We start from the raw sequence: 19090 nt of genomic DNA on the forward strand, positions 1-19090 counted from the left end.
GGATCTTGCCCTCTGGCCCAATTTGCCCCATAAGACTGACACTATACTAAAAGTGTAGCGCAAGCGAGCAGGGACCCTTTTCGTGCGGGAGCTGGGAGGAGGAGGTTGTTGTTTTGTTTTTTTTTTGTTTTTTTGTGCGGGGTGCAGCTTTTATGCTGCCCCCCTGCAAAGTGCTGCCCTAGGCCTTGGCCTTGTTGGCCTAGGCCAAGATACAGCACTGGAGAAGATGCCTGATACAATATCTATCCTTAACCAAAGATTTAAGGAAATCAAACGCACTCTTCATAATCTTCACTGGATCCCGCAAAGGAGAAAAAGCCTCCAAGAGTACTTTAGGAAGGTGGCTTAGGTGGGCATTCAAAGATCCTCCTGAGGGTAGTGCTGCCCATTCTACAAGGTCAGTGGCAACTTCCTGGGCTAAAAGGGCTAGTGCTTCACCTGAACAAATCTGCTAGGCAGCTACCTGGTCCAGCTTTTCTACTTTCCTTTGGCACTATAGGCTAGACTTTGTCAGCTGCGGATCAGGCCTTTTGGTAGGAAGGTGCTGCAGGCAGTGGTCCTGCCCTAGGATAGGTTTCTTGGTTTATCCTCTCCAGGTGCTGTCCTGAAAGGTGATTTGGGAAAACCATAGACTTACCGGTGACTGTATTTCTAAGAGCCTTTCAGGACAGCAGCTACTACCCTCCCCTGGGTTTTTTCTAAGATATGACTTAATGGCCTGTTATGGTTGGTTGTTGTTGTTGTGTGCTGTTTTCCAGCATGTTGGAGGCTACTGTATAACTGAAGGCATGGCGGAAGAGGAGGGATTTTAAAGACTGCAGTGTTTCCTGGGAAAATTGGGTGGAGCTGTGCTCTCTCCAGGTGCTGTCCTGAAAGGCTCTTAGAAACACCGTCACCGGTAAGTCTAAGGGTTTTTTTTTTTCTAGGTTTGGATTCAGTGCTGAGGGGTTAGAACCACTGTCAGGTTTTCATTGCTGTCTGTATACCCGAGAGAGAGTGAAAAAAATTGTCCTGATCATCATGTCATAAAAGTGAAGGTAAATCCAGCACTACGTCACCAGCAGGACAATCTCTACAATTAGACACAGATGGCAAAGAAAAAAAAAAGACATGGTTTTTAACCCTCTGCTACTCTATCTAAAATAAAATAAAAAAATGGCTTCAGAGCTACTTAAACAGCACTGTTGTTTGTGTTCTAAGCAGGAGACTGCCTACCTTGCGCTGGACAATGTGTTAAATATTTTCACTGGTATGGTTGACAACCCCTTTAAAGTATATGATTTTATCAAGGATTTATTATGGGTTGATGGGCGGTCTGATATGCATGGTTTTTGCACTCTGCTTTCAGATTGGGATGAAGCAGCACTGGGATTTGGGACAGGCATTGCGAGAACGATACAAAGGATTCCTTAATGAATCATACAACCGACACGAGGTAAGAAATCTTTCATAAAAATAATAAAATGTATCTATTTCATTTTTCTATTGTTTCAAGAATACAAAAATGTTGAACAGTTTATAAAGCTTCTGTACAAAGAACAAATCCTAAAACGCCCTGAGAGAACATGCTAATGAAATGACACAGACTTAAGCCCCGTACACATGGGCCGAACATCGGGCGATATTGGCCAGTTAAATAGAAACTGGCCGACATTCAACCTGTGTGCACGGCAGCCAGTCCAACAGAAGCCGGCCGAACCTTCAGCTACTTTCGAAGCTACGTGACCGAAAAAGGTCTGCTGATCGGCATCTGATGAGCGCTCTCAGTCAATAACTCAGAGTGCTAACCAGTGTGTTCTGGGGAAGGGGGGCTAGAATACAATAATCCAGCATAGAGATCACTGTACTAACATTGGATTGTTAGTACAGTGGCTCCTCTCAAGAGCTTGGGTTTTTCATTCAGCTCGCTGGGTTGACCGAAAAAGAATTAGTGTATACCAGGCTTAAGTACATCTAACAAAAAGAACCATTGTCTTTATGACATAGCCACTATCAATAGGCCTGGGGATGTTGTAATAGATCTTAGCTTACATAGACCTAGATTCTCCTTGTATGCAATAGAAAAAAAAATGGACCAAGAAAAAATTGAGAAAAATGAACTTCTCCCTAAATAGGGGCAAGAGTCTTGCTGTTCTAATCTCTTTCAGGTGTTCCAAAGATAATAAAAGCTTGCTAGAATTGATAATGGCAAGCAAAGAACAAACAAGTGCGGAGAAAAAGAGTAGGTAGGACCTCAGAATGGAAAAAAGTAAAGCAAGAAAAAGAAGAAAAAAGGAGTTGGAAGTCGCCCCACCACGGCCAAAGGCCTGGACCATTCGATTACCATATCAATTAAATGGCTGCAAATAGTGCAGCCATGGATTCCATGTCTTATATAGCTGCTGACTTTTAGTATAAGGACACTTGCCTATCCAAAGATCCAGCACTATCCTCACCTGAGCCGATTCTTCAGTCAGCTTTGAATGCAAGTGCCATCATCTTGGCTAAGGGAAACTGACAGTGAAGCCTTGTTGCTTCACAGCCAGTTTCCCACTCCACATGTGCGAGCCGCGTTGCGCTTTGTGTATGGTCCCACAGACTTCTGGGACCTGTGATGTGTCCCAGAAGGCTGCAACGGAAGGAGGGGGGGGGGGGCAAACTTCCTCTCGGATCACCAAGGCAATCTGTCTGGAAGAAGGAGCGTGTAGCTGTCAAAAAAAAAAAAAAAAGGTATTATTTTGCAGATTTTTAGTGGGCAGTGGGGGCTTTTGTGGTTGAAAGTGGAACAAAAGACAAGTCTAAATACTAGAAAGTTCAGGACTTAATCTTGACTCTTCGCCTCGAAGCCTGTGCCAAGGACTAAGAGGACTGCACAGAGACACTGGTCTTAATTTAAAGTGATTGTAAAGCTTTTGGTTTTTATAATAAAAATAATGAACATGTCATACTTGCCTGCTCTGTGCAGAGTAGCCCTGATCCTCCTCTTCTGGGGTCCCCCACTTGCACTCCTGGCTCCTCCCAAGCCGCCCCCCCCCCCAGCCTAATGCCCCCATAGGAAGCCGCTTCCCTATGGGGTCACTTGTGTGTGCTTGATCTCTATCTGGGCTTTTTGGGTCTATTCAGAAACCCAGCGCAGCTCAACCCTGACCCCCCCCCCCCCCGTTGTCTGCTTACAGGTTTTGATTGACAGCAAGCCTGTGAGAGCCGGGAATGGGGAGAAGAGCTGCTGCAGACGTGCACAGTGCTGGATCCCGATTGGGTTTGGGTGAGTATTTAGGAGGGGCTGGGAATGTGCTACCATCAAAAAAAAAAAACACCTTTTAATCTTACTGCACAGAATGCATTTAGGTACAAACAAACAACTTTTACCTTTTAAAACCACTTAAGGGTTAACACAGGTTTTTGCAGGAACCACAAGGTTTCTGCACTTCAGCACTGTTGTGCATTTTAAGTAAGTCAGGTTCATTTTAAGTAAGCCATCTTTATTATTCCTAGCCAAGAAATTTTGTGATGACATGGTTCTACTCATCTTATCCTACTGTCCTACTTTTAATCAGATCTATGTGAGGAGTACAGATGTGGATCGGACACTTATGAGCGCTGAGGCCAACCTGGCAGGTCTGTACCCACCTGAAGGCTCCCAGGTATTCCTTTCAAACCTCACCTGGCAGCCTATCCCAGTGCATACCGTGCCAGAGTCTGAAGAGCAAGTAAGTAATGATAAACATGTGACTGACCATATAGTGTACAACCTAGCTGCATTGTTTGTCGCCACTCAGCCACTTTCACATGTGTTTTTGGGGGGTTTTATTGTAAACAGCTCCTGAAGTTTCCATTACTTCCATGTCCAAAATATACAAAACTGCAAGAGGAGACACGGCACTCTCCAGAGTATATTAACATGACAAGAGACAATTTGGTAAGATCATGGAGTGAAGACATTATCTAAGCCAGATAAGCCATTATATATTATTGCTCATAAATTCTTTTTTTTAAATAGGAGTTCATGCAAATGGTAGCAAATGAGACAGGACTGTCTGACTGCTCCTTGGAATCTGTGTGGACAATCTCCGACATCCTGTTTTGTGAGGTCAGTTCACAAAACAATATTGCTTATGTTAAAGCTGAACTCCGGGCCACAGAAGCCAAGAATCCAATATGTTTGCACCACCAGACACCTTTGCAGAACATAGATATGATCATATAAAATATTGGCAAGTACCTGCTACAGACTGCCTGAGGGAAAACTCTCGGTGTGGGGTGGAGATAAGACCATTTACTCTACACATGGAGAGCAGCAGTGACTGGTCTTTATTACAGAAAGCTCCTTCACGGAGGCAAATTTTCACACTGAATTAATGCACAGATCTGGAAGAAATACACAAAGCATACCAAGATTTATGTAAGAACGAATACACATGCCTCTTTTATTTAGGCAATATTTGCTTTTCCTGGAGTTCAGCTTTAACAGACATTTGCATGTGAATATATTTCCTTGTAAAACACAACAGAGAAAATTGTCTTCTGATTGGTGGCTCTTGCGCTTTTTATCCTGATCTTCACTTTATTGTATGCAATGCTGAATTTTTTTCCTTTTTAGTTGTACATAGAAAAGGCAATGGCTAAAGCGTTGTCAGGGTTCTTTTTCTCTGTCTGTTTTGATGGAGAGATTTCCCTTCACTTCCTGTCCTAAAAAGGCTACAGGAAATTAAAGAAAATCACTCCAAAGACAATGGAATTTTAGAGCTCTCACATTATCAGGTGTCCCTATTGGTGGATTTTCCTTTACCTTTTGCTCTGGTGACAACTCAATTTTTAATTGTCTAGTTGATAATGGTTACTGAGACAAATTGAGGGTTAAATCTGCACAATTTGGGCACGGACAGCAGTAATATCTTGAATGGTTACGATCTTTCCCTACTCTATCCAAAATTTAAGACTGGAATGAAAGGCAATCTGCCTACAAGAACAGACATGGAAACGCAGCAGGCCACTGTTCACCAGTGTCAATAGATGTCTAAAGCTGGGTTCACACTAGCTGCGGCTCACAGCAGGGGGGGGGGGGGGGGGGGCGGTGCGTCCCTGTTCTCTATTTCAGGTGCACATCAGGTCCAAATTTTTACCTGAAATGGACCAGAGGACGCACAGGACCCTTTTCCTTTTTCTTTTTTTATTTGCCCGTGGCGTGTGAAACACACTCAAAAGACTCCACCCGGTGCATAAAAAAGTGCACACACGCAAACGTGAGAACACAAAAAGTGCACAGGGTGTGCGAAAAGAATGGTCTTCCCTCCGAAGATGTAGGACCCTAACCTCGATCCCCCGGAGGGCAAGACTCCTGACAGGGATTTAAGGTACTTATGGTCAGTCGGTCGAAACCAAACTGACCCCGTTCTTCAGGGGGACTGCCGAAACAGCCCACCCCAAGTACTAAGTGGGGCTCCCCCGAAGGGAGACCCCACGAGAGAGGGCGAACTAAGCCAAAAGGCCATATCCACCCCCTCCCAAGACTCAAGGCTGGGCCCGAGGACCCACACCCTACAAGTCGTGCAAATAAAGAAAAAAAAGGTGATAGTGCAGTCACAGTGCTGTCTTGGAAAAGTGTGTCTAGAATCGTTTCCAAAAACAGAAAGGACTTTTGTTTAAATTCTGTCTTTCTCGTTCTGTAAAGTCTATTGGGTTTACTAAAACAGGAGAGTGCAATTCTGCATAGAATTCAATCAGCTTCCAGGTTTAATTGGCAAACCATAATTGAACAAGATGTAGCTGATTGGCTACTGTGCACAGCTGCACCAGATTCTAGGTGCTTAGGTTTTAGTAAATCTACCCCAGTGTGGTGCTTTATACACACCGTTTTTGGGTTATTGACTTTCAGGCAGGGCCGCTGATAGGGGGGGACCACCAGCCCTCTTGTAGGGGGCCCTAGCACACAGGGGGGCCCACACAGAGAGGGGGATTAGTGATGGACAACAAATACAGAAATCTTCCTCCAGCACCTGAATCTGATCTGTCCCTCTCCCTGCTATCAGTCTTTATCTGCTGAGAAAGAGACAGTCGTCCCTCACTAATCCCCCTCCCTTGTGTGCCCCCCCCCTTCCCAGCACTTATCTCTCCTCAGGAGTTTATTTTTAAATTGTAACTTTATTTCTCTCTCTCTGATCCCGGAGCTCCAACTGCCCAGCCTGTATATTTTTCTCATCTCATCTTCTTTTTTATTTAACATAGTTTTTTTTTAGATTTAGCAGGAATTATGCGAGTTATGTTATATTTGTGTCTGCTAATAGTGATTTTGTTGTAATTCTAGCTAAATATATCTTTAATATTTTCTTGGGGGTGCCCTGCCAGGTAGTCTGTATGGGGCCCCGCGATTTCTAACAGCAGCCCTGCTTTCAGGCCAGCAATAAAGAAATGTAATTTACCCAGAATTCCTTTGTCCTGGTAGAGAAAAATGCAACATAAGGTATCCTCATGCATAATCATTCATATAGTGTAGCAGGGGTTAGCAACCTTTTCCACATTAAGGTAAGTCATAGATAATTTGGTTTTATTTCCTTTTACACCAGGTGTGTTGATGGGGAAATCTCTCCCGCAGAGCTATTATGTTTTGCTGACAGGGAGCCTTCCCAAATGGTAGAACACAATGATTATTGCTGGCGGCTGTGGCTGCCTGCAAGAATTGCATGTAGAAAATCAGACAGGCTGGTTTGTACCCAAGTCGATCGATGGATCAACTTAAGTACAATCAGCCTGCCCATAGATGGATCGAATCTCAGCCGGTCCCTGCTGAACCGGCTGAGATTTGATCCATCTATGGCTGGCTATATTGTCATGTCTACAAGGATTAGACAACTAACATGCCAGTAGTGCATTGTAGTCTTCGCTTGGTAAGATAAAACTCCTTAATTACTATACTCTTATAAAATTACTGAGATTGTCTCACCATTAGAAATACAACTTTGAGTGCAAAAATTAATTAACCTGGGCACACGCAAAACATGTTCATCCCAATTTCCTGCACCATCGGACCTCAGATCAGTCTTATACGCTGTAACTATAGGAACACAGAGTACTGCTAAAAAGCATACAGGCAGGCTTCTTTCGTTCAGGATGCGGATTTCTTAAGTGGCCAGAGGGCTTTCAGTGAGGAAAGGGAGGTGAATGAGTCACACTTTGTAATTGACAGACTTATTATCTGTTAATTATAGCCAATAAGTAGCAAATGCCAGCACAAATGACATTGTGTGCCACTGGGCTGCGAACCACTGGAGTATATTAATATAATGTTAATATATGACTTTGATTGCCCTGTCCTAGGCAAAGCATAACCTGAGTCTTCCCTCCTGGGCAACAAAAGATGTTGTGGCACGACTGAGTGAATTGAAGGATTTCAGCTTCAGATTCCTGTTTGGGATTATTGAACAGAAGAACAAAGCTCGTCTACAGGGAGGTAAGTCGCACAGCCTTAGAATTTTTTGTGTTTCAAAAACAATTTTTTATTGAGAAAAAGATGCCAGTGTACAGAGAATAGTTTAAATATCAAATTATACAATGTAGTATTAAGCAACATATGGTTTACATAATATGGGTGATACATAAGGCAAGTCTTAAGTCCCATAGTTACAAGTATATAACAGGGGTATATCAATATAGTGGAATACGTACAGTGAACCTCTGAACGTCTGATAAGGGAGAACATCCCATTTAACAAACCACGTTTGCATAAACCACACAAAACCTTAGAATTTTGACCAGCAGTTTTTTTGGCAGCTGTTGAGAGGCGAACTCCAGGCAGATATAGGAGACAAAAATAAACGGAGCTCTGTATTCATTTATACATAAATGTATGTACAAAAGATGTAAGAAGCATGCTGATAACACGAGGGAGCAGAGTGACAGAGAGAAGCTCCTCAGTCTGCTGCTTCTTTCACAGCCCACTGATCACATCCCGAACTCCTGTGCCTTGACTTCCCTCAATACTGTCAAGGTGTTGGATCCCATAGAATGACCTTTCCTTCAAGCTTGCCTCAGTTTGATTTTGGCTCACCGTTATGTATGCCCATCCACACTAGAATATATTCATCAATAGTTTGCTATCCCCTTCATTGCTGCTTAACAGAGATGCCCAACAAAGGTGCCCGTTAACCACACTCCTTTTGCAATAACAACTTAATTACTGGCTATTCGTATCCCCAGATTGATTTAGGGAAATCTCCTTTGGAAGCAGAACAAACTGGATGAGCCTGTACAGAATCTATAACAAAGGGCGCAGAACCCCCTGGTTATAACAGTGAATACATTTATTGGAATAAAAACAATAGCACATTTATACTGAAGAAGGTGGTTTCCATCATAGATGACATTCATTGAGCAACCTTGTAATACCAGCCAAAGGTAGCCTGCTGCAACAGAAGGCTCAAGGAGGCAGCTGCTGTTAACTGGTTAGGCTTGATAGACCTGCTATGTTGGCTGTCAAATCTTGGCGTGTGCAGCTGCTCTAGCAGCTCATGGGGGAAGTGCCAATACGTGGGGTCAGACAACTAGTTTCAAAAGTGGAGGTTCGCACTAAAACTAAAATCTATAAACCTACAAGCATCCACAAGCTAAAATTAACCTATCTAGCCCTGTTAAGAATAAATCACTATATACATACCTTTTCTGAATCTGATCATGTCCGGTCTCCAGCGGCGGAAGCTCTGTGCAGGACACAGCTGACTGCGGCTGTGCAATGCCTGGGAAGTGATGTCACCCAAACACCTACTATGGGGCTTCCATTGTCGCTGCCTCTTCTGCACCTGTCTCCACAGTGAGCCACTGCTGACTGCTCAGCATGGGACTGGAGCCGCTTCAGAAAAGGTATGTATAGCGATTTCTTCTGTACAGGGCTAGATGGGTTAGTCTTAGATTGTGAATGCCAGTAGATTGAGAGATTTTAGTATTAGGGTGAACTTCTATTTTAAGGTAACACCCCTTGTACAGCTTTTGTGAATGGAGGACAGAAAGGAGGGAAGTAGCCAGGCAATCTTATGGAGTGCCTGCCTCAGCGCTTCAAGTTCTAGTAATGTCCATCCAGCATCCTGGAGGCAAGTCATTCTTTATAGCTAACTGAGCATATCATCTTTTTTTTTTTTTTTCCGTCTTTTTAGGAGTCTTGGTGGCACAGATCCTGAAGAATCTAACAGCAGCTGCGCAAAATGCCACCAGTAGCCTTAAGCTCATTGCATACTCATCTGTAAGTTATAATGGCAATGGACAGTAGTTTTCTTTTTATTTTACTGTGCATGTTTCCTGTGAATAAAAATTTACATTATGCTTCACTTTTCATCTCCTAATAATACAGTAGTTTTATTACTTGTTCTTACATATAGCAATTTGAAAATACTATAATACTTTCCACGAAACCTGCTAGTCCTCAATGGTAATAGATTATAGAAGATTATAGATTTGAATCTCAAACTTGTTTCCCTTTATAGTGTTAAAGCAAATTACTGTCCAGAAGTATTGAAGTAGTAGTGTGTTTATTGCTCCTGCATATATCACATAGAAAAACATTATATTCAAACATGTAGCACAAAAACAATGGGGACGCAGGAGGGTATGTTTTTCTCTACTTGACATTACTGGTCACTAGTCATGTTGTGGCCCTTGTAGGGAGGGCCTACTCACATTCATCTCAGTGGGTTTAAATTGTGCAACGTTTGGTAATTAAAAGCGTTTGTATTGACATGCTGGATGTATTTTACCCACTTTGTACATTTCTTCTAAATCTGCCTCATAACTTATAACACTGCCTCTTGTCTTGCACGTCCCCCTAGTAATTCAGCCACACCTAAAACACAATGCCCGACTCCTTAATGTCTTATTTACAGTATCTCACAAAAGTGAGTACACCCCTGACATTTTTGTAAATATTTTATTATATCTTTTCATGTGACAACACTGAAGAAATTACACTATGCTACAATGTAAAGTAGTGAGTGTACAGCTTGTATAACAGTAAATTTTCTGTCCCCTCAAAATAACTCAACACACAGCCATTAATGTCTAAAAAACTGACAACAAAAGTGAGTACATCCCTTAGTGTAAATGTCCAAAATGGGCCCAAAGTGTCATTATTTTGTGTGGCCACCATTATTTTCCAGCACTGCCTTAACCCTCTTGGGCATGGAGTTCACCAGAGCCTCACAGGTTGCCATTGGAGTCCTCTTCCACTCCTCCATGACGACATCACAGAGCTGGTGGATATTAGAGACCTTGTTCCACCTTCCATTTTGTGGATGCCCCACAGATGCTCAATAGGGTTTAGGTCTGGAGACATGCTTAGCCTAAAAAACCTTTACCCTCAGCTTTTTTAGCAATGCAGTGGTCTTCTTGGAGGTGTGTTTGGGGTTGTTATGTTGAATACTGCCCTGCGGCCCAGTCTCTGAAGGGAGGGGATCATGCTTTGCTTCAGTATGTCACAGTACATGTTGGCATTCATAGTTCCCTGAATGAACAGCTCCCCAGTGCCAGCAGCACTCATGCAACCACAGACCATGACACTCCCACCACCATAACTGACTGTAGGCAAGACACACTTGTCTTTGTACTCCTTGCCTGGTTGCCACCACACATGCTTGACACCATCTGAACCAAATAAGTTTATCTTGGTCTGATCAGACCACAGGACATGGCTCCAGTAATCCATGTCCTTAGTCTGCTTGTCTTCAGCAAAATGTTTGCAGGCTTTCTTGTGCATCATCTTTAGGAAGAGGCTTCCTTCTGGATTGACAGCCATTCAGACCAATTTTAGATGCAGTGTGCGGCACATGGTCTGAGCACTGACAGGCTGACCCCCCCACCCCTTCAACCTCTGCTACAATGCTGGCAGCACCTGTACGTCTATTTCCCAAAGACAACCTCTGAATATGATGCTGAGCACATGTACTCAACTTCTTTGGTCCACCATGGTGAGGCCTGTTCGGAGTGGAACCTGTCCTTTTAAACCACTGTATGATCTTGGCCACTGTGCTTAAGCTTAGTTTTAGGGTCTTGGCAATCTTCTTATAGCCTAGCCCTAGGCCATCTTTATGAGGGCAACAATTCTTTGTTTCTTTGCCATGAGGTGTTGAACTTCCAGTGATCAGTATGAGAGAGTGAGAGCGATACCACCAAATTTAACACACCTGCTCCCCATTCACTCCTGAGACCATGTAACACTAACCAGTCACATGACCCTGGGGAGGGAAAATGGCTAATTGGGCCCAATTTGGACATTGTCACTTGGGGGTGTACTCACTTTTGTTGCCAGTGGTTTAGACATTAATGGCTGTGTGTTGAGTTATTTTGAGGGAACAGCAAATTTACACTGTTATACAAGCTGTACACTCAATACTTTACATTAGAGCAAAGTGTAATTTCTTCAGTGTTGTCACATGAAAAGATATAATAAAATATTTACAAAAATGTGAGGGGTGTACTCACTTTTGTGAGATACTGTATATTTTGCAAATAGCCCATGAGTTTAAAGTCTATCTAAATCCAACAAAAATAGGTTGCAGCTTACCAGCCCTTAGATGTGGTGGCTGCATTCGTTTTCTTTTTGCGCCATAGAAACAGCTGCTCTGCCATAGGTACTGTATAGCGCAGTGAGTATGTGTGGTCTCCCTATGAGAGGAAGTGAGTTATTCACAGTGTAATGACTTGGAGTAACTTTATCTCATTTGTAGCACCAAACAGTGAGTCTGTTCCACACCAGAAGTCCGTTTTAGGGCTGTTTCTGCCCACTTTTATTGAAAGCAAAAGTAAGACATCACATAAATGTCTTCCCACACAGGGGTTCTTACCATCAAAGTGATACTCAAATGATAATCAGCCTTGAGGCTCTCTTAGCAGCTTCTCTCTCAGGCCTCCTGCCTTGGTACTCCAGACCGTCAAACACACAGAGTCCCCAGTGCTCATACACAACACGTTGTACCTCAGTCAGCTCTAACTGTGTCTCCTGCAGCTCCCAGCTGCTACGTCCTCGTAGGCTCGGCCTTTCACTGTCCTCACTGTCCAAGTGCAGACAGCATGGAGCACCATGCTCCTCGCATCTCCCTTGCAATAACTGACCCCGTCGGGAGGGTGGGGCCACTAACCTCTACTCCCTGCTCTAACATAAGCCCAGTGCACACCTGGCTCATTAGTATGCCTGTTTTCTGAAAAACATGGCCTAAACTGCCAAAATAAACAGTGGCACGGGCTCCCCTTTCCACAACAGGATTACTACATGAAAATAAGGGAACATTAATGCACCTTCTAAATCTAAGGAATAGGTAGGCAACAAGAGATTAAATTTTTGTTCCTGGGTTTAGAAGCACTTTTTTTTGTTCTTTGAATGAATGGACTTCAACTACCAACAGGCTTTGCGGCTGTTGGCTTGTAGTTGAGTGCTATGGTAGTCCATTGATTCTTCCTGTCAGTGTAAAGCTGCCTGCCCGTGCGATGGTCTGCAGGAGACCTGCATTGCACTCCTGATCTGCTGATCGCTGGTGCAATGCTTTCCAGCCTCCTAAAACAAAAACTTCACATTTTTTAACCTGCAAAAAATGTGCATTTATTATTTTAGAGTGAGTGGTAAGGGGTTAGAACCCATGATAGTACAGTATTTCCCCAACAGAAACAAAAACCAAAACTATTTGTCTTTTGACCAGTGTCACTGGGACAGAACGTTACAATGAAATCCTAAATCTAAATGTTATGGAACAGGTTTGGAGAGTAAATCTCCCCCCACCCCACTTTGGAGAGATATCTTTTGAAATCCTGTCGTGTTTCTTGGATCAAAGAAAAGGCATATCTCACCCCCCCCCCCCCCCCCCCCCAGTGGGACACAAGCAGCAAAAAGAGAAACCTGAAAAGTGTTAAATAATTTTATCAAAAAAATAGTTTGAGTGAAGATTCTCAATGACTTTAGTTTATAGCCCTTAATGTCTGGCAGTGCATTTTGGCACCCATTTATTATGTCTACTGATGGGGCTGACCTGGGAACCCTGGTTAATAGATCTTTCTGACTGGCAGGCAATCTGGTATGCCCATATCTACCATATCTCTATCTATTTAAATGAAAATATCTGTTTTTGGTGAAGACATTTTTTTTAACTCCATACCAGACCAATTAAATGGAAGAAAGAAAGAAAAAAATTGAACTATATTATTATGCTTTAATTCTACACTTCCTTTTTATTTTATTTTATTTTTTAGCATGACACCACACTGGGTGCTTTACAGATGGCTCTGGATGTGTACAATGGGAAACAGGCTCCATATGCATCGTGCCATTTATTCGAGCTGTATGAAGAGAACTCTGGGTATAAACAAATAAGTGTTTTCTTTTTTTTTCTGACTTTTCCTATATCCAAATGCGTCTTTTTTGTATTTATTTTTAAGTGTCACTAAAATGAGTACAAAAAATGTGTTCAACACTTTCATCTGATGTCATCTTTCCACATTGTAATATTACTTTTGGACTGCACATCCAGAAAATGCACTGCTTAAATGTCCATTATAAGGGTGGCCATGCTTGGTCTCCATGGTGTCACTGTATGTGGGAATGTAGCCACCCTCATCGTCCCAAGATGGTCTGCAGTAGTAGTATGTAACAGTTTAGCCAGCACCAGCACCAAAAAGCACAGAAAATCTCGCACTAAAATTACCATCCACCCATCCACATAGTACTGCCTATGGGTTTCTTGAGTGACAAGAAGATACCAGCGTATTTGAATAGAAATTGGGGATGTGTGGGATTTTTAGGAGGAGCACAATGTTTGTGCAGTGCTAGCCTCTAAAAACTGGACGTTAAGGGTAAACATTGTGGACATTGCACGGCATAACACAATAATGAGGAAACATTTTTTTGGGTGATGTTTAGGACATTATGCTGGATTCAAATGCTGTTTTTTTAGATTTAGGAGAGTGTTAGTGACACTTAGACCATTCACACTAGCGCGACCTCTAAGTCGCCTCATAAAGGGGCGACTTCTAGCGCGACTTCGGTGCGACTTGTGAATTTTCTTACGCGACTTGTATGATAGACGACTTTGAACGACTTTGTATTTGGCCAATCAGAATATGAAAAAAGTGTCCCTGTGAAGTTTCATCTCTGTAGCATGTCCAGAACCAGAAAAAAAAAATCATTTTTCTTACAATTTTTATTAGAACAGGAATATGGCTCCTCTCCACCTGACCGCTTTTCTTGCAGGCATTTATCGGGCATTTTTGGAGGCAGGCATGACTTTTTTTGGATTTAGTGTCTGGGGGATCCAAATAGTGTCCCTGTGAAGTTTCATCTCTGTAGCATGTCCAGAACCAGAAAAAAAAGCATTTTCTTATAATTTTTATAAGAACAGGAATATGGCTTCTCTCCACCTGGCCGTTTTTCTTGCTGGCATTTATCGGGCATTTTTTTGGCGTCTCTGGAGGCAGGCATAACTTTTTTGGATTTAGTGTCTGGGGTGTCAAAAAAGTGTACCTGTGAACTTTCAGCTCTGTAGCATGTCCAGAACCCACACTGAACCCACTGAACCCACACTGCTGTATTAATAATTATAAGAAAAATGCTTTTTTTTTTTTGGTTCTGGACATGCTATAGAGATGAAACTTCACAGGGACACTTTTTGGACCCCCCCAGACACTAAATCCAAAAAAAAGTCATGCCTGCCTCCAAAAATGCCCGATAAATGCCTGCAAGAAATACGGCCAGGTGGAGAGGAGCCATATTCCTGTTCTAATAAAAAATATAAGAAAAATGCTTTTTTTTCTGGTTCTGGACATGCTACAGAGATGAAACTTCACAGGGACACTTTTTAGACCCCACAGACACTGAATGCAAAAAAAGTCATGCCTGCCTCCAAAAATGCCCGATAAATGCCTACAAAAAAAGGGCCAGGTGGAGAGGAGCCATATTCATGTTCTAATAAAAATTATATGAAAAATGCTCTTTGTTTCTTGTTCAATACCATTTTTATGGAAAGTCGGATCACAAGTCGGATCACAAGTCGCTTCAATTAAGATAAGGAGGCGACTCCCATTGAAGTATATGGGACAAGTCGGATCACAAGTCGCCTCAAAGTAGTACAGGACCCTTTTCTGAAGTCGGAGCTTCTTCAGTAGTGCCAATTAAGACGGCACTGATTGATTAACATTGCTTTTGTTATGTCAAGCGACCTGGGGCGACACAAGTCGCCTCATAAGTCGCGCTAGTGTGAATGGGCTATTAAAGTGCACACATCTAGTTAGGCTGTTTATAAGTAGCCTACATTTCCATAGGAGGTGGATGTTAGACATCTTTATAGGTTATAGGGGTGATACTTATTAGATTCAGCTCAAGATTGTCCTGCAGCTCCCTCCTATCTTGCAATTGCAGTTAACTCTCCTGAGGCTTCTTTGTGTAGTAACCCTGGGATCTGCTAATGGAGGATACCCCAGTTTGCCCCATTATTTCAGTTCTCTGATCCTCCCACCTTCTGGATACCCTATATCTCCTGCTTTGAAGGTTGCAACTTCTTCTTCTATGTCTGCATGCCCTCATAGATTTGGCATGTCCAAAAGCCTAGTGTGTGTATAAGAAAACTGTCAAGACAGCTGCTAGCTGACATAGCTAAGATACCCATCTAGTGCTGGGAGCAGTATTAGTTTGAGTATATATATATGAATAGATGTGCTTTGTCCCAGGTCAACCACTGTTTGAGACATCTCACAGGTTCTCCATAATGTTCCTGTACACTTTGCCTTTCCCCACTGGCGGCCACTCGTTACCCACACCCGCATGAGCATTTGCACCTTCGAACAAGCCACAATGTAATAGGAAAGGGTTTAACCTTCACCCTATTTGGTGACTAATGGAAGATGACTGGTTGTTATTGTAAATCTCTCATGAAAGAAATACATGGACTACCACTGCTGATCCTCCACTTAATTACAGTAATTGACTAGCTGTTATGCTGAGCCTTCTGGCCTTTTTTTTTCTTCTCCATAATCCCTGACCTGGAACAAGTATGCTGAGCAGAAAGGTCATAAAAAGTAGGACATCTTTACCCATATATTTGTTCTAGTGGCTCAGAATTCTGAAAACCGAGCCTCAGCATGACAGCCTAGCAACCAGCATTTTCGAGGTCAGAGTGGCATCTGTCAAGATTGTCACATGTTGTTTTCCTGTCTTGGTTCCACTTCTGTCATTCTTTCTGTAATTGTTATTTTTTTTTTTTTTTGCTATCTTCTTGCTGTTTTACATCACAGGAACTTTACAGTGGAGATGTACTTCAGAAATGACAGCAGCCGACCACCTTACCCCTTAACACTCCCAGGCTGTGTACACAGCTGCCCCCTAGACAAGTTCAGTGATTTGTTGCAGCAGGTGATCGCTAAGGACTGGGAGAAAGAATGTCAGCTCTCTAGTCCAACCAAAGACACAGGTGAGCGACACCACAAACGAATACTTGGCTTGGCAGCTAAATAAAAGACAAAAAGCTCTTTTTACAAAGCTTTAAAACAAAAAAAAGGACACATCCTGCTGTGTTTAACTTTGTGAACTGAGCTTAAATATTTTTCTCTTTGTTTCTATAGCATGCTAGTGTTCACAAATTGAAGGTACACAGGGGTGGCAAAAAATGCCTTAATATTAAAGTATAACTGAAGGCAAAACTTACTTTTTTTAGTGTTGCAGTGCAGAAGGATTAGAAAACCTGTCAGTTTTTTGGGTATTTTTTGCTGTCTGTACCCCCGTTAAGGAGATTCACCCTCTCTATTTGTCCTGTTTTACCATTATCATTGAAAGTGAAAGTAAAAGAAAATCCTAAATTTGGGTTCGTCCCCAGAAAAGGAATAGGGGAAATCTTCCAATGGGGGCGTTAGTTTTGGTGACCTGTGGGTCCCCAAGGAATTCCCTTCATTTTCAGGGATTTTCTCCCTTTTCCTGTTTGGCTATGGGACAGGAAGTGAAGGGAAATCTAGGACATAGATGGGGGGGAAAAACTCTGACAGGGGTTATAACCCACCCTTCAAAATCTAAAATGAAAAAACACATTTTGTCTATAGTTCTACATTAAGGAAGACACCAATCGACTAAATTCACAGTTGAAATAATTCTATGGCTCACAATTGATGTTTTAACTTGTTTGGTAATTACCCATATAAACAGCATACAGCAGAGACAGGTTGGTTATCTATTGCAGTTATACTCTCAGCTTGATCACCTTCCTGCGCCTGGGGTGTGATTGGGCGATGGAGAGGCATCAGATTGATTAGCCTATCATCCAGCTTTTTCCCGCTGTCCTTCCTTTCACATGTGTACTGCCGGAGAGCCTGACCTCCTCTTGGTACTGACCCTTTCTATTTCCAGTCTTAGTGTAGTCTTGTATATCTTCCTGAAAATAGAATAAAGCCAAATTTTGGAAGGCTCACACTGATTATTGCTTATTGAACCTGGGTTACAGGGGTGCTATCTTTTAGGTATCAGAGATTCAGATCCAGTCCCATAAATCTTCAGCAGATTTTATTTTCTTCCAGAATTCAACAAAGCAGAATAGCAAACAATGTGTTAACAGAAGGAAGAACAAGATGGGCTGTTAATGTACTAGAGCCATGCACAAACCTATATACAGTTAAAAGTTAATATTGCTAGAAGTGTTTACTACACCTTCTTTGCTTGAAGTTCAGTACTTTAACTGGAAGTCCTGCTTAAAAAAAAAAAATAACAATTTTGCATTTCCTTTTCCAAAAAACTTTGCATAATGCTCCTGGCAAACCATACTTTGTGCATGAAAAACGAAACGCATTCTAGGCCTGTCGAGAATGGGGCTCGGGGTGATGTAACTTCTGTGCATTTGCGCAAGAAATGCATCATCAGTAGTTGTCCGATGGCCAAAGAGGAGTTCTGTAATACTCAGATGAAGGGGTGGGGAGACGGCCTTGGTATCAAACAGAGATGCAACTATGAGCCTGGACCTGTCACCGCTGGAGGAGTTAGGCGCTGTCCTTTTTTGGGTGTCATTGTTACTGCCTTTAGTACGTAGACACTTGCTAATGGCTGTATAGTGCCGGTGTCCTCTCTGGATCCAGTAGAGATTTATAGACATTGCGTCGGTGTGATGGGACTATTGGGGAATGGCTGGCAGGGCCACGTCTGCAGTGACGCCAGTGTGGGATCTGGACACAGACTTATTCTATATAGAAAAATACTATACAAGGCAATAAAATTGAAAAAATGGGATAGGTAGGAGGGGGTTTTAATCTTAAATATTCTTGCAGCACCTAACATCAATCGGCTATTTCCCCCTCATGCACACAATATGCTGTGTCCTCCACCATAAATTATATTCAGACAAATAAAACCTCAAAGTGCATTTACTGAGGTCATCTATTTTTGGTAAATCACTGATTTGAAAGAATCCACTATGTTGCCAGTATTAGCATTTGATCCTGAATATGTGCCAAAGGAAAGTCATAATTGCACATATTATAAAGGGTTGGTGAAATTCTCGCGCTGTCTCTCTAATTGTTGTCTACAATATAATATAACACCTTTAATGCCGCAGGTACTAAAATTGGTAACCTACACAATTCAGATAAATATAGTTGGGGGGAGTACCGCGCTTTAAAGTGCTTAATACAACATAGATAAAATTATATACATATGTGAAAAAGTGCCAAAGTGCTTCTTAAATATAATATTCAAAAATTATGTGTCTCAATGTGTAAAATAAATACAATCCGTTATAAATCCTTCAATTAATATAATAGGTGATAAAATGGACTAAACTAAAATTCATCTTAGTAGAACCAACTATATCAATACAATATATAGTGAAAAAAAGTTATAAATCCTTGACCTTTTCAAAATTAAATAATGTGCTCTAAATAGGTGATATCCAATAAAGTGCTGAAGTGTCCTTAAAATAATTATATAAATATATAGTGATCAACAAAATCTTCTTTATCCAAATTTGGCATGCAGGTGCTCTTTCGTGCGGTGCCCACTAGGTGTCCTAAGCGCTCACCTCACTGCTCCTTAAAAAGAGCCTTAAGTTGTATGCCTCAGTATGCTGTTCCTTCCTCCTTATTGGCATATATGTACCATTATGAATCCTCGGTTATATCT

At 42.1% G+C, this 19090-nt stretch overlaps 1 protein-coding gene across 2 annotated transcripts in view; it reads left to right on the forward strand.

Moving 5' to 3' along the window:
* ACP2 (acid phosphatase 2, lysosomal) overlaps window positions 1–19090 on the forward strand; it is a 272414-nt gene that overhangs the window by 21028 nt on the left and 232296 nt on the right. For both annotated transcript variants that reach the window (XR_014225851.1, XM_082271131.1), the window contains exons 3-10: window positions 1349–1435; window positions 3537–3689; window positions 3800–3898; window positions 3980–4069; window positions 7294–7426; window positions 9123–9208; window positions 13198–13304; window positions 16231–16406. Coding sequence is in view for 1 of the 2 variants with exons in the window: in XM_082271131.1 (XP_082127257.1) it covers window positions 1349–1435; window positions 3537–3689; window positions 3800–3898; window positions 3980–4069; window positions 7294–7426; window positions 9123–9208; window positions 13198–13304; window positions 16231–16406 (931 nt within the window). In the remaining variant the exon portion in view is untranslated. The remainder of the gene's footprint in view (window positions 1–1348; window positions 1436–3536; window positions 3690–3799; window positions 3899–3979; window positions 4070–7293; window positions 7427–9122; window positions 9209–13197; window positions 13305–16230; window positions 16407–19090) is intronic.

Source organism: Pelophylax lessonae (genome assembly GCF_965119305.1).
Source record: "Pelophylax lessonae genome assembly, chromosome: 10".
Lineage (NCBI taxonomy): Eukaryota > Metazoa > Chordata > Amphibia > Anura > Ranidae > Pelophylax > Pelophylax lessonae.